Source organism: Python bivittatus, unplaced genomic scaffold (genome assembly GCF_059951505.1).
Source record: "Python bivittatus isolate LINGU-HERP-01145 unplaced genomic scaffold, Pbiv_v1 ctg000590_np1212, whole genome shotgun sequence".
NCBI classification, from domain to species: Eukaryota; Metazoa; Chordata; class Lepidosauria; order Squamata; family Pythonidae; genus Python; species Python bivittatus.
Window position 1 is genome coordinate 22,500,925 of NW_028277086.1, and position 23,235 is coordinate 22,524,159.

Here is a 23,235-nt window from a genome sequence, read left to right on the forward strand (position 1 = left end):
AGCTCCAAGTGCGGAAGCTGAGCGACCGAAGATTGTACCTAATTGGTTCTTTTATTTCTCTATTTTTAAATTATTTTTTCTACTTACTGATTATAAGCCACAACAAAATTGAATATATATATATATATATATATATATATATATATATAAATTGATTACAACAGAAATCAAAATTATTTTAAGACATTTATCACAGGATCTATTGTGTAAATGTTCTCAGTCTTTCTGCAGAAAAACAAAAGAAGGAACTTTTTCGATCATTGTGACTTGCAGAAGAGAAAAGCTTTCGGGGCCATTGAGCTCTATGAAAATGAGGAGGGGGCTGGTATAATAAAACATGGGAGTGAATAGTTGAGAATGCAATTTCTGCAGTGCCAGTTTCTGCCCTCTGTAGCATAGAAGAAAGATGGAGAGCAAACTTCATCCTCTATGATTTGTGATGGCTAGACCATGATTTGTTAAGAAAAATGGTTCTAAGAAGAAATAACAGTGAGAATGGTGCTTTTCCTATCTAAAAGAGTTGAAAGATGTACATGAAATCAGTCTTTGTTTAAAAGGAAAAAAAAAAAGGCTTTCCCTCCAGTGTCTATTATCTTGCTATGGGGGAAATTGCTTTGCAAGTATGATTTATATTTCTGTTGCCTCTGGGACAAACTGTATGAAGTTCAGCTGAAAAATGACTTGAGGCTGGGGGAGCAAAAGAAAATTTGGGATTGCTTACCCACTCATTTTTCATACTACAAATGGATTTTTATATTAAAGTGGCACCAAATGTATATAAATGAATCTCTCTCACACACAGACACGCACACAATAGAGATATAGTTGTAAATGTAGTAAATTTATTTAAATGGAAGTAAGGACAAGAAGGGAGAAGCAGCAGCTCTTTTATGAAAACTAGGACAGTGAATGATTATAGCCCTTGCGTTGATTCAGATTTTTCTTTTCTAAACACCGCTATTAAAATACATGTTGAAAACCCTAAAGTAAGAAGTGCCTCAGGATGCTGATGAACCTAATTGATCTTTTTTAAAGAGCAAAGCTGCATGATTTGCATTTCACATATTAATATGCAGTTCAAAAACAGTTATCTTTGAATTGTGCACTTCTCTGAATTTCTCAGTGGAGTTCTTGGCTCAAAAACACATACAAAAACATACTTTAGCAGAAAATGCATACAGTTTAAATCTAAATTTTCATGCGTATTTTGAATCTGGAAAATGGGATGGAACAGATTTATGACAGAACACATGTGAAACTCATCTGGACCAGAAGTAAACAAGCTGTCCATTAGTAGAAGTGGCAAGTAGTTTATTGGCTATAGTTCAGAAGCATAGGTCAACTCCAGAGCATGGAGAGGATGGACATTTAATGAATACCCATGTCCTCCTCTTCTTGTTTTGCACAGTGCCCAAGAAGGAAGAATCATAACTTGGGGCATTGGCTTACATACAGATGTTTCCAGAGTCAATTCCAGGCATCTCCAGGTATTGGAGAATCAGGTGGTTGGTGACAGAAAAGATATGCTTCTGAGAACTTAAAAGAGTTGCTTACCCCAACTGCTCAGATTTGTGCTAAATGTGCAAGCCTGGTTAAGGCAGTTTCCTGATAGATCGAGGACTCCATAAGAGAATTTTGTAAGTGTATGGCCTTGTTCTACTAGGGCTACTCCAGAATCTCCACACTAATGCTGTAAAGTTACTCTGTAGAACCATCTTCCCCAATTTGGTGCCCTCTGGGTTTGTACATCATCCAGTACTATAAGTTTCAGCCAGCATGGCTGTGTGTGTGAGAGTTATAGACCGACATAGCTGGAGGAGATCAGGTTGGTGAAGGCTGAAATTCAGTAGCTAATTCCAGAGCAATCTATGACCCAGATGAAAACTACTTTGAGCAGGAATGTCATGCAGATTGGGATGTTGCTGTTAGCTGTGAAACTGCAGGTCTAGGTTATATGTAGTGTTAAGGCAGTCCCATCTGTAAAATGTCTTTCAAAGCAGCCTCCCCTTAGCATACGATTAAACCCTGCTGGTATATTTTTCTTTTATGCAACCTTTTGACAGGTAGTTGGCTAGGCAATGATTGAAAGCCAGCATATGGTTACAAATGCATTGCAGGTGTGTTGAACTGAACTATAAGTTTATTCTGTGTTTTATTGTTTAGAGTTTAAGAAGAAATGAAGGTAGCTGATTAATATGAATGATGAATAAAATAGGCCATAGTTTAGGAATTAGAATCTGCAGCTTACTTACACAGGAGTGCTCTCATTGCATTTAGATTATAGCTGGCCTTCTTTGTTTCCTTTCCTAACCAAGATGGCTAGGTACACTTATGGCTCAGTATTATTAAACTTGGATGCCTTTGTTTGCGAGATTATTACAGCAAAACTCCCCTGCCCCCACTGCTCCTTCCTTTGTTTAAATCTTTCAAGGCATGTGAAAGGGTAAGAAAACATAGGAAAAAATGGGAATTTATCTTAGCCCTTGGAAATGTTTATGGAGATAATTACTTGATAAATGGTGATGATGTTACTCTTCTTACTCATCTTAAAAGGGGAAACTAGATTGTGTTAAAAGTTTTGTGGGAAACTTTTTTTTTTTGGTTTTTTAGCAATTTAAGCTTGTTATCCTTTCTATTTTCAGATCGTGGAAATAATAACTTTCTGCATTCTTTTGTATTTCTACAAGAGAAGGGAAGCAAAGCACATTGTAGTTTTGTTAACAATGGTAGCACTATTAGGTAAGAATGTAGTTCATCTTGTGTTTCGTGCTAAGTACATGCACACTGGTATTTTGTCGATTTACCACATTTTGGTGGCTGGTGATAAATTGGTAGGGAGCCTGAACAGAACATTCCTGTCCTCTGTCTCTACTCAATGCTCCTATAGGTTTTTATATAAGAACATTCAGAAATACTCAGAGCCCGCATAGTGTAGTGTTAAGACTGGAACTGGGGAGACCAGGGTTCAAGTCCCCCTCCATCACAGAAGCTCACTGGATGACTTTGGGCCAGTGAGTCCATCCCTTAAAGTGTTCAAGTAGGAGCAGACCTAGGTTCTAGTCCTCCCTGGGCCATGGAAGCCCACTGGGTGAATTTGGGCCAATCCCTCTCTCTGCCCAATTTATCTCATAGGGTTATTGTTGTGAGGAAAAATGGTAGGAGGAAGTGCTATATACGCCACCTTGAGCTCCTCTACAAAATAATAGAATTGACCACCTGCAGTCACCACTATCAGCTCAGAACCCTGCTCACCCGCTCTGAAAGTGTGTTTGAGCCAAATCACAATCTTTACATTTTTCTATATAGCCAGAGAAAGATTGTATACAGGACAGTTTGCAGTCAAATTCAGCACTTAGCTGCCAGCCATAGTGCTTATTCAGAGATCATATTGGCTGCTAAACGTGCTTTCTAAATGGAAGCTTTACCCTCTCCTTCAGTGTCACTATTTTCATGAGCATTTCCTGTCAAACTATGTCTCACAGTTTTCCATAGTGTACGGAAAGCTGGCAATAACAGTATTTATTATTAAATCATGCAGTTATGTGGACCAGGGTTGGAGGACATTTCTGTTTAGATGGGATTCATGAGCCTCACATTAGCTTAGCTTTGATGCTGTAGCATCAGAACTTCCAGGTGTTTGTTGTTGATGTAGTCTTACCTGTGTAAAGCTGGGCATTGTGAACTTGCTTTTGGTTAGGTTTCTAGGGTTTATACCTTAAGAAGCTTTCCCATTTCCTCTCAGGAGGAGTGAATTAGAGTTTCTGTGGCATTCTGTTAATGCAGAAAGAAATTCTTACCAGCTCTGGCTGAAACAAACCACATAGTCATAAGAAAAACTTGAGTCTATTAAGCACTTTCAGCAAAAGCATGTATAGGCCATGTGGTTATATGAGCAGCATGAGACATGTGCTGTCATTTGCACATGTATTTTCTGTTCACAGTTAAAGTAAATATACAATTCAGGATCGTGCAATTGTTTGTATTCTTCATGGCACACTCAAGGTGAAACATGATTTTGTTGGTCATCCTAGAAAATCAGCTAGATCCCTGGAGGACTCTTATGAGCTAAACCCACACAAATACATGGCACTGACTGGGACTCGGGAACCTAGATGCACATTGCAGGGTGTGCTGAGCTGAAGGTTGGTTTCAGCAGATTGAGCCAAAACAAATAAAGGTCCTAATGGGCTATAGCAGCTTTCCCCAATCTAGTACCAGATGTATTGGCATTCAGCTTCCAGAATTCATAGGTCAATGTGATTATGGTACCCAGGAATTCCAAGAATTGTAATCCAACACCTTTGGAGGACACAGGGTTGGGGGAAGCTGCTACAGCCCATAAGAGTACTTGTTTTGGCTCAGTTTGCCATGGTCAACGTTAGGCAACAATTTTACATCATTCACATTTGCACATTATGGTTCCCTGCTTGCATTCAGTTTAATCCATGGATTATGTTTCACACAACATTCTAATATGTTTTGTAAGAGATCACATGCTACTCTGCTGGTGGATTTGGATACTTTGAATTTGGTCTTACAATATCATACAGTGCGTACAATATTGCAATGTACGATGCAATATTACAAGCATTTCCAAATGTTTTTACAGACATTTAAGTCTCTTATAACTGCATCTCTTGTGGTAGAGAATTTGCTGGCCACGCTGGCTGAGAATAACAAGAGTTACAATCCCATCCCATCCTATGGGTTACCAGTCTGGAGAAAGCTGGTACTGTATACCTGGCATCACAACTGCTGTGAATTCATCTTTAAAACTTTATCTAATTCTCCTTAAAAAACATTTCAGATCAGCTACCTGTCCAGACCATCCAGAATGACACTGAACCAGCAAATGGCTTTGGAAAGATAGCTTGTCACAGAAGTATTTTCTGAAAGTTTATAAAAGACTTTTTTATTTCTGTTTTCTTCCATGCTCCATATGTACCGATTGCCTTTGCAAGGAGAATGGGAGAAAATAAGAATGCTTTTTATATCTGACCCACTTGCCTTAATAAGGTCTGTATTTCATAGGCATGAAAAAAAATTATGTTTCCTGGAATGAGACTAGAAAAGAGTTTGGACAAATCTGTAGATGGTTTGGGCAATGCAGCTCTGCAAAATGACTCACTGCACAGCATCTTGCTTCATGCTTAATCTGGGATTTATAATATGGTTAGATTCAAGGGGCAAAACAGGGAGAATGAAAAGGATTTCTGTGTGTTCTGCTTTTGGAAGTGACGTCATCTTTTTTTTTTCAGCTGCTGCAGTCACAGCTAAGTAGAAATTGTTATCAGAGTCCACAACCCAATTCATCCTCCTTTGGTTCCATGTTAACCAGAACAGAAAAATAATTGCTGCATTTAAATATTAAATGCTTTTATGGGCTCCCTAGGCCTGATAAGGGTGAAAATGGTCTTACCATTTCTGATAATGCCATCAGTTTTAATATCTTCACCTTCTAGCAGTATATCTGTCAGCAGGAAGAATGGAAGTGGCAAGTTTTATTGGGAAAAAAATTACATCAGTTGACTCTCGTTCCGCAAAGCCAAATGCCAACATTTTAACTTGCTGAGGTCTACCCTCTGTTATTTCACCTTGGTTCTCATGATGGACAAAAGAGTTTCAGAACAGTGCCAAACATCTGAAATTGCCCCTGTGAATAAAAGGGCAACCACAAATTATATACACACGTATAATGGTTGTGCTGTATTATGGAAAAATACCATTTTTCAGTTAATATCTAAGTAGGCTTAACAAAGAGGCACATATTGCATATATTAGTGGTATAATTTATGGGTGTGGGAAGGCTGGGCAGAGAATTAGGAATGAACAAGATTATGTTTTCTTTTATGTACCCTGACAAAAGATCATTTTGTTCTTTAAATGAATTCAGCGGCATGATTAGATGAATTATGCCACTGTGAAAAAGAAAGACTAGGACTTATAGGGACTTATAGGGGAACTTGTAAAATGTGCTGATCATACAAAGAAAACCTATTTATTCAATAGATACAAAATCCAAAGATTTATTGATCCAGACATTATAACCGTACTGTATACATATCTACAGAAATACAATACTCTTTATATAAGTTCAATTTGCCCATTGCTCAATGTTGGCAATATCCATTGGTGTTTTACGTGTTCATTTTAGTTCAACCCCATATTGATGTTTCACCTACTTTAGATAAAAGAGGCTCTTCATATGTAATTAGCTACCATCTCTGTGTTGATAAATTCTTAAATATTTTCAGTACAAGGCCATTGGTAATTATTATTATTTGATAAATATATGAGCATACTTACCAATTTCTCATAATTGGTTGACTGATAAAATCATATTTATTAATTATCTGTTTGAATCGGCTTGTTTTTATTTTTCTCCAGTATCTCTGACCATCATTTCAGTGAAAGCTGTGGCAGCCATGTTGACATTTTCTGTGAAGGGGAACATGCAGTTAACATACCCTATTTTCTATCTTATGCTTATTCTGATGGCATTAACTTGTGTATTTCAAGTCAAGTAAGTTTTTATAAAATGTATATTAATATACTGTTTTCCTCATTTTTCCATTTTTCTTGTTAACACTTGGTGTTATAACTGAAAAGTACAGCCAAGTCCTGCCAAACTCAACACTGATTATTTCAGACACAGATGCATTTATGAGTTTCTCTTCTAGTTTTGATTTATGACTATGATGCTTTATATTGCTGTTAACTAGCTAGGCAGGTTTTCTTAAACACACTTTTGTGTTTCTTATGGATTTCAAGCCAACTAAATCTTACATTTATTATTTTTTTTACTGCTTTGTTGAATCAACAAGGTAGCTTTTAGCTCTGTGGTCAGTCATTAACACCCACCTTTCTGTTCACCTTAATCTCTTTCCTCCCTTTCTGCTTGGTATTTGCAAGTTTATTCCTTGGTTTCATCTCTATAAAACAGCTCCCCATTGTCAGCAAAGTTTGTTTTCTAAATGTGAATCGGGAATATTAAAGCCATATTCTAACACATGGAGTTTTCAAACTTTTCCTAACTTAGTTCACTTTAGATGTGTTAAGATTGCTGGTTGGGAACTCTGGGAATAGCAATCCCAACACATCTAGAAGACCTTGTTTAGAGAAGGTTGCTCTGGAGCATTCCTCAATTTTTTTTCCTCCCGATGTTTTGGATTTCTGATCCAATGTCCTCCAGCGAAGTTGGCCAATGGCACAAGGCTAGGGAAGACAGCCATATCCATTCTAATCAAGAACAATAAACTTTAACTTTATTCCCATCAGTTGTGGTCACCCAGAGGCAGAAGAATTGTTTGAACATCACTGGGGTATGATCAGAGAAGAAATAATTATTAATGTGTTATAGGGTCCATATTCCCCTCCGCTATGAAGTTCACTAGGTACCCTGAAGAGTGTCACTCCCTATTTATATACAGTAGCTGTATTGCAAGTCATGTTCTTCCAATTCAATACTGTATACTTAAACTGGATCTCAGGCTGCAATTTTCTCCATCAATTTGTCTTATTAATGGGTCTTGCTAGAGATTGAGCTTGGGTCCTTCTGTGTGCAAAGTTTGATATCTATAGCCCCTCTATAGCCTAACCAAGATTATTAGAAGGATAAAATGGAATGATGGTAGTGCCTATCTTTAGACTGGGAGGAGGAACTGCTGCTAGGGTCTTCCCTACAAAAGCTACAATTCTTGGAGCTTTCAAAAAAGGCAGATAAGGGGAAGGCATAAAAGTAGATTACAAAATCCTGTAAGGTATGGAAAATTTAGATCAGGTTTTCCTTCTTCTTAAGTACTAGAATTCAGAATCATTTTATGAAACTGCCAGAGAAGAAATTTAGGATGGAGATAAGGATGTGGATCTTTAATTGCCCTAAGATATAGAAGTGCATAAATGAACAGTGCAAAGAAATTGAGGAAAACAATAGAATGGGGAAGACTAGAGATCTCTTCAAGAAAATTGGAGATATGAAAGGAACGTTTAGTGCAAAGATGGGCATGATAAAGGACAAAAAAGGCAGGGACCTAACAGAAGCAGAAGAGATTAAGAAGAGGTGGCAAGAATACACAGAAGAACTATACAAGAAAGATCTTAATGTCCCTGATGTCCACGCTGGTGTGATCACTGACCTTGAGCCAGACATCCTAGAGAGTGAAGTCAAGTGGGCCTTAGGAAGCATTGCTAACAACAAAGCTAGTGGAGATGACAGTATTCCAGCTGAGTTATTTAAAATATTAAAAGATGATGCTGTTAAAGTGCTGCACTCAATATGCCAGCAAGTTTGGAAAACGCAACAGTGGCCACGAGATTGGAAAAGGTCAGTTTACGTTCCAATTCCAAAGAAGGGCAATGCCAAAGAATGCTCAAACTATCGCACAATTGCACTCATTTCACATGCTAGCAAGGTTATGCTCAAAATCCTACAAGCTAGGCTTCAGCAGTATGTGAACCGAGAACTACCGGATGTACACGCTGGGTTTCGAAGAGGCAGAGGAACTAGAGATCAAATTGCCAACATTTGCTGGATCATGGAGAAAGCACGAGAGTTCCAGAAAAACATCTACTTCTGCTTCATTGACTATGCAAAAGCCTTCGATTGTGTGGATCACAACAAACTGTGGCAAATTCTTAAAGAGATGGTACCAGACCATCTTACCTGTCTCCTGAGAAATCTGTATGCGGGCCAAGAAGCAACAGTTAGAACCAGTCACGGAACAACCGATTGGTTCAAAATAGGGAAAGGAGTACGACAAGGCTGTATACTGTCACCCTGCTTATTTAACCTATATGCAGAGTACATCATGAGAAATGCCAGGTTGGAAGAATCACAAGCCGGAATTAAGATTGCAGGGAGAATCATCAATAACTTCAGATATGCAGACGATACCACCCTAATGGCAGAAAGTGAAGAAGAACTAAAGGGCCTCTTGATGAGGGTGAAAGAGGAGAGTGCAAAAGCTGGCTTGAAACTCAACATTAAAAAAACTAAGATCATGGCATCTGGACCCATCAATTCCTGGCAAATAGAAGGGGTAGAAATGGAAGCAGTAACAGACTTCATTTATTTGGGCTCCAAGATCACCGCAGACAGAGACTGCAGCCATGAAATTAAAAGACGCTTGCTCCTTGGGAGGAAAGCTATGGCAAACCTAGATAGCATATTAAAAAGCAGAGATGTCACCTTGCCGACAAAGATCCGCATAGTCAAAGCTATGGTTTTTCCAGTAGTAATGTATGGCTGTGAGAGCTGGACCATAAAGAAGGCTGAACGCCGAAGAATTGATGCCTTTGAACTGTGGTGCTGGAGAAGACTCTTAAGAGTCCCCTGGACTGCTAGGAGGTCAAACCAGTCAATCTTAAAGGAAATCAACCCTGACTGCTCATTGGAAGGACTGATAATGAAGCTCAAGCTCAGATACTTTGGTCACCTAATGCGAAGAGAGGAGTCTTTGGAAAAGACCCTGATGCTGGGAAAGATTGAAGCAAAAGGAGAAGAGGACGGCAGAGGATGAGATGGTTAGATAGCATCACTGAAGCAATGAGTATGAAACTGAGCAAACTCAGGGAGGCAGTGAAGGACAGGAAGGCCTGGCGCAATATGGTTCATGGGGTCACGAAGAGTCGGACACGACTTAACGACTGAACAACAACAACAATAGAAGTGTGGTCAATTAGCTCAGACAATTTTAGAAGGGAATTAGATACAGTCAAGGAAGGCAGCCTTCCCCATTCTAGTGCCCTCCTGTCAGCCTTGTGAGGTAGTCTAGACAAGAAGCACACCCAGAAGAACTAGCTCTACTTATTGTAAGGTTACATTAACAGAATCTTGCAAGTCTGAAAGTACAATTCTTCCCCACTGCCTTTACAGCCCAAGAAACTAGGGAGGGTCCCTTCTGAGACTTTTGCCATGCCCAGATTCCTACTGCAGGCTAAGCTGCCTCTTATCCAACCATTGCCCTGGCTATGGCTCTTCCCCCTGTATCCCAAGGTCATTCTCACATACCATTACACCTCCCGAAGTGCTAGGATTAGCATTCTCAGGATTCACGGTTCTTTGATGTCAGGAATTCTGGGAGTTGTATTCCTAGAATATGTGGAGGGCTTCCAATTGGGAGAATGATATAGGAGATGTCTGCCAGTGACCACTACTGTCATTGGTTTTAGAAGTCTCCAGACTATCAGCTCCACAAGAGTGGAGAGACTTATGGCCTTCATGGTGGGTTCTCAAAGGCATCTGGTTGATTGCTATGGGAAGAAGGACCTGGACTTTTTATCTGATACAGCAAAGTCCTTCTTACATTTTTGCAGCTTAACTTATCTCATTTACTGCAGTGAAAGTTGAAAAAGGATTTGAACCAAGAATTTTGCAATTCACACTTTTTGCCTCTACTTGTTCCAAAGAATAGCTTGCAGACAAACTTAATGCCCAACTTATTTTAGTGGACCATCTGTTTTTGCTTTCTGCAGCATTTTCACACATTTGTGTTGGATTTCCTCAGACTGACATTGGAACAAATAGCTAAAATCAGAGGAATTTGCAGTGACTTTGAAATCTTGACTATTCCATGAATATGCAAGGTTTAAAATTTTTGTGGGATCCGTGGAGACTGCTCAGTAATTGCTAAAATAGCTACAGTCATTCCTAATGGCTAAAACAGATTAGAAACTGGACTTTAACATGGTATCGAAAGGCTACTTTGGGATATCATATCATTCAAGGGCACACCATCTTCTGCAAGGTGAAGACTTTTACATTCAAATTGTGATGAAAGTTTCTTAAGACACAGGGTACGGTAGCAGATTTTCACCATTGCTTAATGTACTTTAACAATCCACAAGCCTAAAAAGATTGGAAACCCTGGTGGTCAGAAAAGAGGTGCCATTGCTTATAAAATGAAGTATGTTCTGTTTGATTACCTTTAAATAACCAATGGCCACATTCACTCTAATAAAATTAGAATATAATGTACAGTTGCATGCAAAAGTTTAGTGCCCCCATGTCAAATTGTATTTGTCAGTGAATCCTTAAGTGATAAGGTGACCCAACGTTTACATGTTGCACAAATTTTCTGCAAATTTTAACATATACGTAGCATAAATGTGAGTTGTCTACAGATTCAAAACAACAACAACAGTGAATATGGCAGGTGCAGAGAATCGAACACCTTTTGAGGTCAGTACTTTGTAATGCCTCTGGCAGAAATATCAGCTTCTAAATGTTTCCTAGCTAAGAATCTGTCTTAGCTATTAGATAGAGAATAATCTATCCTAGTTTTCAGATTTTTTTTCTAACTCTTCCTTGCAGAACCCTTCTATCTCAGAAATAATTTTACTCTCTTAGCCAGCACTAAATGTTTTGAGATCTCTCCACAGATTTTCAGTAACATTAAAGTCTAGGGACTATGAAGCCCATTCCAAAACTTTAACCTCCTTTCTTGTAACTAAATGCTCCAATGATTGATTTGTCTCACTACAGTATCCCACATCTTTCCAGTTCAGTTTCTTCACTGAGAGTGGGACGTTAGCTTCTAGGATATGTTGATATTTAGTTGTATCCATGTTTCCTTCCATCTGCCCAATATAGCCTTTGCCAGTGGCTGCCACAGAACCCCAAAGCATAAATAGAACTATCTTCAAGATTAACAGTTGGTAAGGGTTTTTTCCCCCCTAGAATTACATCACTTTTTTTCTCCCAATGTATCTTGCGTGGATGTGGCTGAACGTTTGTTTCATCATTCCAAAGCCCTTTGTTCTAAGATATTTCAGGGTTATCACATTTTTACTTTTGCATGTTTTAGACAATGACTTTTGGATTGAGGTTGGAGAAAAGGTTTGCTTCTGGTAAGTCATACAGGTAATTGTAAAAGCAACACTGTGTGATGAACAGCTATTTCAGTGTCACCGAAAGTTTTTAGCAAGTCATTTGCAGCGATTTGTGGGTTGTTTTGCAGATCTGACCCATTTTCGGGCAGTAGTAGCAGATTTTTCTTCCAGATCTTGCTTTGACATCAACAATTTCATGTAACTTTGTTTCTCACAGTTGAAATTGCTAGTTGGAACCATTTAGAGATTTTTTTATAGCCTTCCCATGCTTTGGAAGAGTGAATTATCTTTATTTTCAAATATGCAAGCAGCTGCTTGGAAGAGCCTGTAACTATTGAATAGACAGGAAAATAATCACAATCTAAGAAGTTAGAAGCATCAAAATATAGGTCGATCTGGGGAATTGTCTGCTCTGGGTCAGTTGTAAGTCTAAAAAGTCAATCATCTCTTTGGGCCTTTTTAATGACATTTTTTTTAAGTAGCACTGAATCCACTGGAAGGGTATCCAAACTTATGCACTTGCTCTTTTCATTGTTTTCTCATTTTAATCTGTAAATGATTGCATATACATAGTAATTATATATTCTAAATCACAGAAAGGTATGTTTAACTTTGTACCATGTAGAAGTTAGGTAATTTTCTGTCCTCTTAGAGATTCATTGAAACCATTTGACCAGAGATGCCTAAACTTTTGCATGCTACTGTATTCATTCTGATGTTGGAAGCACTGCAAATATGCACATATACATCCATGCACGTGCGCAATATCCAATAGCATAAAATGGCTCTGTAAGTTACATCAGACTCTTTAGTCATAGAAACATAAGACTTTATGTTTTAGAACTGATTATTGTTTTAGATCTCTGCCCAATTCTTTTTTCCAGTTGGATCTGTACTGCTTTGGATTTAATCCTGATTTTTATTTTATTTTTTTAAAGATAAATATTTATAAATATTATACAATACTTCACGCTTTTTTCCCCTGGTAAAATCAACTTCAAGTAGAATAGGTGATTACTTGGAGATAAGCTTCATTGTGACTTTTAGTAAGCAAATATGCATAGGATTTCATTAGATTTCTGAAAGGTAGGTATTAATTTAAGTTTAGGGTAGCTTTCCCTAAGATGTTATCTTCCAGATATGTTGAATTACAACTCCTGTAATTCCCAAGGAGTATTAGTGTAGTCTAATACATCTTGAGAATGCCGAATCAGGGAAGGCAGTATTAGAGCATAAAGAGTGGGGAAAAAATAGGGCTCTTGTGATGTTCATTATATGATAATACATTATTAAATAAAATCTCCCTTGAGTTATTTCTGAGGAGTACATAGACACATTTATGCTGTTTTCTTGGCAGTGCTTCCAAGACTTTTTCCCCAGTCTGACTGACACCTTTGGCATTTCCAGGTGGTCTCCCATCCCAATGCTAAGAAGGTCCATTGGTTTTTTTCAAGATCAGCCAAGGTCTGCTAGGTGCTGCCACCTGCTGTGTTTTTTAAAAATCTTTTTAAGATATATGTAGTACAGGATGAGTTGATTTCAGGATACAGTGTTTTTCTAAGGAAGAAACGTTGAAATTCCTAAAAGCAGATAACCATGTCTTAGGCTTCAAATTCATACGGATGTGACACTGACATTCTTCTCACAGGTTCTTGAATCAAGCAACGGAGATCTACGGTTCAGCCGCAGTTATCCCACTGAACTATGTGCTCTCTACTCTTAGTTCTATCCTGGCAGGTAGGTGTTGACCAAATAAAGGCATCAATCCATTTTTCCCTTCTCCACCCAGACCTGGGAATAGAGGGGAGACTCCTTGTGCTTGGAGCTTTTCCAGAATCGTGTATTCTTACATAGCACCCTTCCCCCCAACCTGGCCCCCTCCAGATACTTTGGAACTGCAACTTCTAGAATTCCCAAGCCTCGTGTCCATTGTTTAGTGGGAATGAGAGTTATAGACCAATAATATCAAGGGCAGAAGTTGGAAACTGCTCTAGCTTGTCCAGGCAGTGGAAAGCAGAGGCACACTATTGATGGGAGCAGGCTCAGCTCTCAGGGTTGCCTGTTAACTTTGAGGAGAGCAAATAAATGAATTGTAATTTTTAAAAAGGGCAGTAAGGGAAGATGGAAACCTCATGCTTCAAAAGATGTTGGGATCTTACCATAAAAATTTCCCCAAAGTGATTGGCTGACAGCTGATAAGGACCCTGGGGGTGCTGTTGTACTGGAAACTTACCTTCACCACAATCCGTAGACTAGCTAAGGATGGCTAGTTTCAACAGAGATCCTGGGAGGGACGGAGCGGAATAGAATTAGGTTTTGCAAGGGGGTGTTCCAGTATGTCCTCTTGTGCATGGCCAGGATTCCCTCAAAGATCTGGGACCTCTCTCCACCACCCATCTTAACATTAAAACAATTTCCCTTGGAGACATGATGCAACCAAACATAAACATTTCTTAAGCTCTACTGATCATCATTGTCATAATAAAACATTAAAGTCTGTGCTGATTTCTGCCATTGAGGATTTATTTGTTTCTGGAACATGTCTAATGTCTGAAGATCCAATTTGGATAGGCCAATTGATTCAGAGGGCACCAAAATCTAAATGTAATTTTCTCAACACCAATGGTCTTCATCTATCTTGCTTTATTGGTTTATCACAAGTATTTGCAGTGACACACAATGAATGTTTTTCTAATATACATTGTGGTCTCCCATTCTCTTGCCTGCTGAAGTAATTTCAGCATTAAAGCAATTGCCAGCCAACCATGTGCTTGAAGCAGTCCTATTCTGTTTCAACATGCTATACTTGTAAGGCCAAAGTGAAGAAATTAGAATTAATCCAAGGTCATTTTAAGTTAGTAACATTATCCTGGGTGATATGGAATGGATATGATTGAAAAGAGACTCCAGTTCCCAAGCACTGTGTGCTGAGGTAACGCAGAAGCAAGCAAAATGGGACCAATATACTACATTTTCAGTGAGCCAGAAAGTTATTCTTACTCTAAATTTTATGATCCCTTTAACATACACTGGGGTCTGTTCTGTCATTGGTTTGTTCAAGAGATTTCCATACAGGAATTCCATTATTTTGTATGGATTACTTATTTGGAGCTCACCGAAGTTTGAAAATACAGATTGGTTCAGCAGCTGGGTTAAAATAGGCCTGTGTTATTTGATCCGGAGGAAAGATTTACCCAAAACAGCTGTAATGATGTAACCAAATGGAGAATTTGATTTTCTGTGCTTCTGGGCCAACTCCTAAATATCCTTACTCATACTGAATTTGACCTGAATAAAGTCCCATTAAAAATTAAAACGAAGCAACTTACTTATAGCACCTGCGTGCCATATTTGTTACTGGGAAACTGTTATCATTACTATTAAGGAATTGCCATACAGAAGAGGTCTTCTGCAGAACAGCTAACGTTTGGAAAGGCTTCTAGTTTTCTCCATGTGTCCTTGCTAGCTACGTGCATCTATTGGTCCCTTGGGTAAATAGCAGTAGCGTGGCAGGGAGGAGGGGAGGGGAGAATATAGTCGAGAGGACCATCGTGGCAACGCAAGCAAAGCCACCCTGCTGTGACCACATCTTGATTTTTTTTTGACACCCTGCCCAAGGGATGCCACTGATAAATACCCAAAAAACCAGAAGCCACAAAAATAGGCATGTGTTCTCACTTAAGCATAGTCATTACTGTGGCTCAGGCATTCCGCCATCTGGGTTCTGCAAAACTGGCCATCTGAAATGTAGCATTTGGTACTGCACTACCAAAAAGAGGCAGGACATCGAATGATTCTAAGAGGGTGTTGAGTACGAAGTAATTTGTGAAAAAGGTAGAGAAACTGCATTATTATAAGCTCATTTGGAAACTCCCTGAATGATTAATCAGCCCAAAGCATATCATGGCAATTAAAAACTTTTTAATTCATTGAATTAGAGAGATAATCAACTGGATTTTTAATTTCAGGATAGAATTTATCCCTATTTACTCAGGCTGAGAATGTTATTGACATGTTAGCCCCATTCTCATTTTTAAACTCAATTTTGAGATACATGTCTGTGATGTCCAGTATGCTTGCAATCTGGATTTCCTTTACAATTTTCCAAACTAGACTTGATGGTACTTTGAGAACATCTGGGAACCTCTTAGAATCACATTCAGGATTACATTCCTACTAGCTGATTCTAGGCCCAGTTGTTCTATGGTACATTTGTAGGGTATTCAGAAATTGTACTTGCTACAGCAGGACACAAATTTGTCCAGTTTTTGCAAGGATACTTGATTATTCTGAGTACAGCTCTTTCTTTTTGGATGATTTCTGAACCTGTCACAACTACCTTTACAGTTTGCTCAAGGTGGTGATCATGTATCCCCAGTGCTACTTTATTTTTTGGGCCTGGCAGTGTTAATCAAAATAACTTTTGATGCTTATCAGAACAGTGGCCCTCCAGATGTTAGACTCCAACTGCCATCAGGTCCAGATAGCTTGGCCAAGTTAGAGAGATGAGGTTTGTAATCCAGTAATATCTAGAGAGCTATTTATTTCATATCTCTTCATTAAAGGAGGTAATCATTGTGAATTTTCTTCAGTTTTAGAAAACAGAAACAGTAATCTTTAATATTCCTTTTAAATATTTCTTTTAATATTCCTTTTAAATTAAGATCTTGTACAATACTGATGAAATTTGAACTTTTGAAACAGTTCTTGCGCTGATATTTTTCTGGAATAAGATGCTATTTTCTATACTCGATTAAAAAAGAAGCACTAGTGATAAACTTCTTTTCTGATATTAAATGGTATCTTTTATTTCTAAATTAGATGTAATCTTCCCTTCCAAAAATAATGTCTTTACTCCCAGGCCTTTTTGTGTGAATGTTGGATAAATGTTTTTGCTCCTGCTTTTGTTGTCAATTCTTCCTTCCTTTTAACTGAATGGGGTTTTTAATTTTTTTTTTAATTTATTAAATTTATTTTCCATTTTATATTTTATAAATCAGTTCAAAATGCTATTGTATAGGAAATATTTTAAATGTACAACCTTCTTTAAATGTAATCAGCTATTTGAGTAAAGTGCGAATGATTCATGAGCTGGAAGTCTTTAATGATTAGGTCCTAAAGCAGGGGTCCCCAATCTTGTTGGGTTGGTAGGCAGATTTGGAATTCTGAGAACACCTTGCACATGTTCTTGTGAAATGGCTGCTGTGGAGGCTTGCCCATATACAAATTTTGTTTATTTTTATTGTTATTTCAAAAGCAATGTATATGGCCTCCCAACTCACTCATGGTGACTTAGGAACAAACGTATTAAAGTACTGATTACTAGAATGGTTTTGGTAATTGCCACTTGTCTCCTCCCTCCTATTGGATGCCCCATGCAACCTCTGCTTATGTCCTTTTTTTGGACAGTTGAGTACATTTTCTAATAAAACACTGGGTTTCAGCTGTCCTGCTCAGCATTCTCAAGTTTAGGAATGCTTATGGGGCCCATAACCTTTGCAGGACTACAGATGACCATTAGATGACAGGAAAGAGATCCAGAAAACCCTATCGCTTTGCTGCCATCTTGTGGTGGTAGGGAGGGAGCCTGGTGGCCTCCAAGTTGAGGCCCTAATGAATTGGAACCCTTGGGAGTCTGGCATATTTGAATCTCAATCTCTCTCTCTCGGTTTTTTAAACTCTATTTACCATATATCAATAGTTACAGGTGTGTATAAATAAGCTTGTGCTTTTAACTTACTCATACTTAAAATGATAGTTTTACCAATTGTTGTGTTACAGTTTACTAATTGTGATGGTACACAGTAACAGTACACACAGTTAAGGTTTTTATGGCCTAATCTTCATTGCTAAAATTGTGCCCTGCATTAGCCAGAGGATAAAAGGGGAGCTATAGTTCCATATTCCTTTAAGCAATTAGAATGAATGGCATCCATTAAGAGGATGTTGATCCTTTGAGATACACCAGACTAGAAAGCCAAAGTTGTGTATGCTAATACTACTTTTATTATAAGGTTATAGTAACAGAATCTTGCAAGTCTGAATACGCTTCCCCCCTCCCTCCTGTTATCTTCAAGAGAACCAGGGAGGGTCAAGTCTCAGATGTTTTCTCAAATTACATTTCTGTCTCACACCCAAAATTCTTTTATCTGACTGTTGTCTTGGTTTTGGCTCTTCTTCCTATTCCTCATAGTTATTCTTAATGCCCATTACAGAAGACCATGTGCATTCTTCACATGCCCTGGAACTTTTTGAGCTGAGCATTCTTGCTACCACATCTTCTATGGTAGAAAACACCATTGTCCAGATGACAGATCTGTGTCAAATAGCATTCAATATGGCATAGCTGGAAAGGAAAATTAACACATTTCCTGCATGAATAAAGAAGTGTAGTATTAACAGAAGTACCTTTTGGTATCTGAGATAGATACAGGTGGTCCTCATTTAGTGACCACTATTGGGACTGGCAACTCAGTTGTTAAGCAAAGCAGTCGCTAAGTGGAAATCACATGACCATGGCCGTGGTTATGATTTTACTTCAGCCTTTGCCTTACAGCATCCAAAGGATATGACCCCAAACAGCCGGTTGGGCCCAAACGGCGGGAAAGGTTTCTGGAACTCAACTTATGAGGAAGCTGGATAAAAGAGCAGATCTTATAGCCCTCCCCCCACCACCGCCCTTGGAAATGCTCACCCCTTGCTGGGATAATTAGCAAGAAGGGAATTGATGTTTGTATTTACATTCATTGGAAAGGAAGGGATTACAAGAGAGTAAGCAGGCACACAACGGGGAATACACATCAAAAGGAGTGTGCTAGTGTCAGCTGTTTGCCTAGTGTGCTCGCTGTGAGCCACAAAAGAAGGAGGCAAAAGAAATCCTTTAATGTGAAACTGATTAGGGTCTTTAATGGCTAATGCAGGCAGCAGCCTGAGCCCACCAGAGGGTCCTAATCAACTAATTAAGGTCACAGAGCTGAGCTTCTGAACTTGCAGTTAGCACTTTTTAGGGACATGCTGCACTGTGGAGAAAAGCAGCGCAGGAAGAGAGAGCTTGTTTAGGCAATCTCTCTGCTTTGCGAGGAGGGGAAAAAGAAAATAAAAATGGGGCAGGCACAGGACAATGCATATTAACTGACTGTAATGGTGGACACAGAAGCACTGCAAAGGTTGTAAATGCGGGCATTGGTTGCAAAGTTACTTTTTCATCAGCGTCGTAATTGCGAACAAATGAGAAATGGCTGGATGGATTATAGGTTTGGCATTTTTGTTTGTTGGTTGAGGCTAGAGGAAATGTCATTGTTGTCAAATGTAACTGCAATTTAAGAGATGCTGTTTTGGGTTTTGTCTCAATCCAAGGAGCCATATTTTATCAGGAGTTCCAAGGCGCAGATATCCTGAGCGGTTTCATGTTTCTCTTTGGGTAAGTCATTTACTTTCAAAATTATGCTCAAGTTCTTAACTACAGTAAGAGGAGGAACAAAGATGCAACAGGTTCCATCAAATGGGTCCAGTCAGTCTGTAGTTACAGAAGATAATCTGGGCTCGCCTGTCTGACTACTGCTTCTCACGCTAGAGGATAGTTTTAAGAAGGATCACACATGGGTTTTATTTTATTCCATTTTAATTCCATGTATGAATGGGAGTATTCATCAATTAAACTGGGCAGACTAAGCATTACAAACAATTTAGGATGTATTAATAAATAGCACAGGAAAGATAATGAGAATAAAATATATTCAAACCACTTATACAGACACATAAAGTAAAAACAAATGATCACACTGCCAGGGAGATGTAGACTCTTTTAGCTTAGCCCTCCCAAAGATATTGCCACAGAACCCAGGAGGGCTTTATTGCAGAAGATTTTCTCAAAAGGGACTCCTGCTACTTGTCCCTTGTAGTCACTTATTTCACTTCACAGGGCAGGGGCTGCAGAATAATGTCCAGCAAAGTATGTTTCTCAAATCCAGAACAACTCCTCAGTTATGGATTTCTTCTTCTGATTTTAAAAAAAAAAAAGCCCAAACACCAACCAAGTCATAGTAAAATAAAACCAAAAACCACATCAAAGCTACCCAAAGGCAACATTTTCATCTCTGAGCAGCTTCTTACATTATCCAGTGTTACTCAGGTGAAACTCCAGTAGCTATCAGCAGCTGAACCAGCGTATACTAGTCAGTTCACTTTTTAAAAGTGCATCTCTGAGATAAAAAGGCTTAAGGCTCTTCTGAGATTACCAGCAATAGCAGATGTACTCCAGTTATACAAAGCAGCCTTGCCTGTTATCTTCTAGGCATACTGGTTTTTGGAGGCATGAGAAAAACAGGTATGACTTGAGAGGTATTATGAATTAAGGGCACCCTTACATTCAGCCCACCATTCTTCAGAGGGTTACTGAGGTAGTATTAACTTTGTCCTAGATTCCACCCTATGTGTCCTAGATAAACCTGACTTCCAGATCTTTCAGCCACAGAGAAAAGCCCACAATAAGTTCCAATGATTTGGGGCTTCAGATCCCATCACCCCCAGCCAACATGGCCAGTGGACTTGTTGGAGTTATAGACAAAACCATCTGGAAGATAGCCAGTTGTCGTTGCATGAATGTCATGAATCTGACAACTCTTCTGCAGGTCTTCTCTGACGTTTATTGGCGTTTTTATAATAACCCGGAACAGAAGCAAGGAACATTTGACAACTTTTTATATAGACTGTGGACACATTCCTGGTAAGTCAGAGTCTGGAAATATTTTGTCTGTCATTCCTATTCACACAGCTGAAAAACAACCATTAGCGGGATGGCTGAAGAGAAAAACCACATCAGATACCTCTTCAAATCATTTTTAATAAAAATTACTTTTCACTTAATTTCTTTCCTATTGCTAATGCACTTTTTTTTTAAAAAAAAATTGAATTATTTCCACCCTGTTGCCACAGTCTATCACAGCAAAACAAAGTGAAGCCTATAGTGAGAAACGTTTTAAAAGGAAAATAATTAAACATGTTGGATTTGATTTATCATAGTTGCTCCAAACATTTTTTTGTTATTTTAATCCCCACAGGGAAGAAGAAGAGCAGCACAATACAGCCAGATTTGAACAACCCATCCTATGGTTCTTTATATAAAGAAAGTGCCTCTCTTAAGACTCCAACCAAAGAGTAAAGAGAAATTCCATTTTAAAAAAAAGTTTCCATTTATGTGTTTTTGATTCACCATGCTTTTATCACCCATTAATTATGTATCAGATTATTTTACCCTCGCAGCTCTTGGGTTGTTTTTTTTTTTTCATAATCTTCCAGGATCCCTTGACTACCACAAATACATTCAGCAGAAGCTCATTAAACTGAATAGGGTGTATCCCTTTAGACCAGTGTTTCTCAACCTTGGGAATTTTAAGATGTGTGGACTTCAACTCCCAGAATTCCCCAGCCAGCATGGCTGGCTGGGGAATTCTAGGAGCTGAAGTCCACACATCTTAAAGTTCCCAAGGTTGAGAAACACTGCTTTAGACTATTAGTTCTGCAATTACTGCTTATTGTTTGCAGTTCTTGGGCTGAGATAAATGTGCCAAAGGGTTTCCAATTGCTAGAGTTACACAAAAAGTCTTGTTGACTGCCATTTCATGAGAGTCACAGGAGGAGAGTAAGTCAGAATTGTGCCTGAGCTTATGTATGCAAGAATACATGTTTGTGCTCCAATGCAATTCATCAGCTAATTACAGTTTTAAAAGTTGTGGCAAATGAAATGAAACACGTTTATTTCTCAGCCCAGCTCTTGTTTACCTCACGGTGTTTAGAAGGAAAACTTTAAGCAACTCTTTCATGCTACGCTATTTTTAAAAAATGCGGCTCTTCCCGGTAATGTTTTTTGTCCCAATTATGGACTTATCAATAGCGTTGGACCAACAGTATAGCAGCAGACACAAGCAGATTCAGCTTGAGCAGTTGATGTTTGTTCCAGGAACTGAACTTTGTAACTTCAAAATTGGCAAGTAAATATACAGATGTTGGAAGCTAAGCCCAACACACTCAGTTTTTCCCCCCTAATGGGACTTAGAGGAATCTAGGCCTTGGCTTAATCACTGAAGCAGAGGCCATGTGCCACTTCCCACAGAGCATTGAAACTGCAGCAGGCTACATTCACTGTCAAGCCAACTATTCAGTCATTTTCTCAGTTCTTCCCTAGTTGCAAATATTCTGTAATCTTTTAGCACCAATGTTGTGTTGTCATTTATGAAGCTGACCAATTGTGTGTATAAGTGCATGGACGTGCATGTGCGCGCACACACACACACAAATGAATTGGGACTATGGTTCAAGTTCTGAGTAAGTTATTCTCCAAGTCTGGATATTAGCTCTAATTTTGCTTTGTCTGCTTTGCCCAATTTGGTGCCTTCAGGTGTGTTGGACTTCAACAAACAACTTTGGTTGGGAATTGGTCCAGAATTCAAACACATCTGAAGGGCACCAAACTGGCCTCGGCTTGCTCCTCTGTTGCAACACCAGCTTAATGGTACTGACTCACCTCTTTGCACTGATGTAACATGATGAATCTGTCCGATAATGAGGGAGGACTTGGCTAGGCCAAGTAGCCTGTTCTGCAAAAATTAGAAGTTAAATATTATTATCTGCTAATAGCCTGTGATCAAATTATTGTGACAAGGAACAAAAGAAGAATTGGCAGTCACTAATTTACAAGCATAACCTCTATCTGAGGCTGATTACCCTTCTTACCTTTTTGATAGCTAAACTTCTCCCAAAGGAGGAAGTTACAACATGGTAGATTATCTAAATACATAAGATTCTTTGTTGACATACGGTTATAGAATTCTGATGCCATTTACTACTTTGTATAAGGTCTCATTTTTGATCCAGGAATTGCCTTTGTTCAAAAACAGCTGAAAGGTAACCTAGTAACTTGATTAATTTTGACAAATAAGCATCCCTAAGTTGGGTATCTTTGTACTTCATGCTCTTTTCCTGTGGAAATGTTCTCCTACCTAATTCATTCATATTTGATAGTATTTATGGATACAAGTTGTTTCAGATTCATCAGTTGGGGTGCAGCACACAGGCAGATGACAGATACTGTTTCATCCAATGTCGCTATTTATCCTCACCAACCTCTCAGCCAATTTTGTTGTTTGTTTGCTTTCAACCCAGATGGACATGGATATTTGCATCAGTATTTGCCTGTCCATAGCAACATCAAATCTTCACAAGCCAGGTATCCAGTCTCTCTTGCAACCCTGGGCTCATCATCATCTCGCCCTTGACTCTGCCTTGCCAGCTTTGGCAGCAAGGGGAGCAGAACCTTTTTCTGGCTCATGATCACACTTGGCATTGCATGATCGGAGTAAAAAGGGGGGAAAAAATCAATGGGAGCTGGTGGTGTAGGGATTAAGATAT

At 38.8% G+C, this 23,235-nt stretch overlaps 1 protein-coding gene across 4 annotated transcripts in view; it reads left to right on the top strand.

The window, feature by feature from the left end:
• The window catches only part of NIPAL2 (NIPA like domain containing 2), a 42,265-nt gene extending 21,125 nt beyond the window's left edge, over positions 1–21,140 (top strand). For 2 of the 4 annotated variants that reach the window (XM_088149093.1, XM_088149094.1), the window contains 5 exons: positions 2,643–2,739; positions 6,388–6,523; positions 13,478–13,566; positions 19,186–19,249; positions 20,460–20,882. In XM_088149093.1, the coding sequence (XP_088005219.1) occupies positions 2,643–2,739; positions 6,388–6,523; positions 13,478–13,566; positions 19,186–19,249; positions 20,460–20,673 (600 nt within the window). In that variant the 3' untranslated portion in view covers positions 20,674–20,882. The other 2 variants (XM_007424798.3, XM_088149095.1) reach the window with 2 other exon arrangements.
• The last annotated feature ends 2,095 nt before the right edge of the window (positions 21,141–23,235 follow it).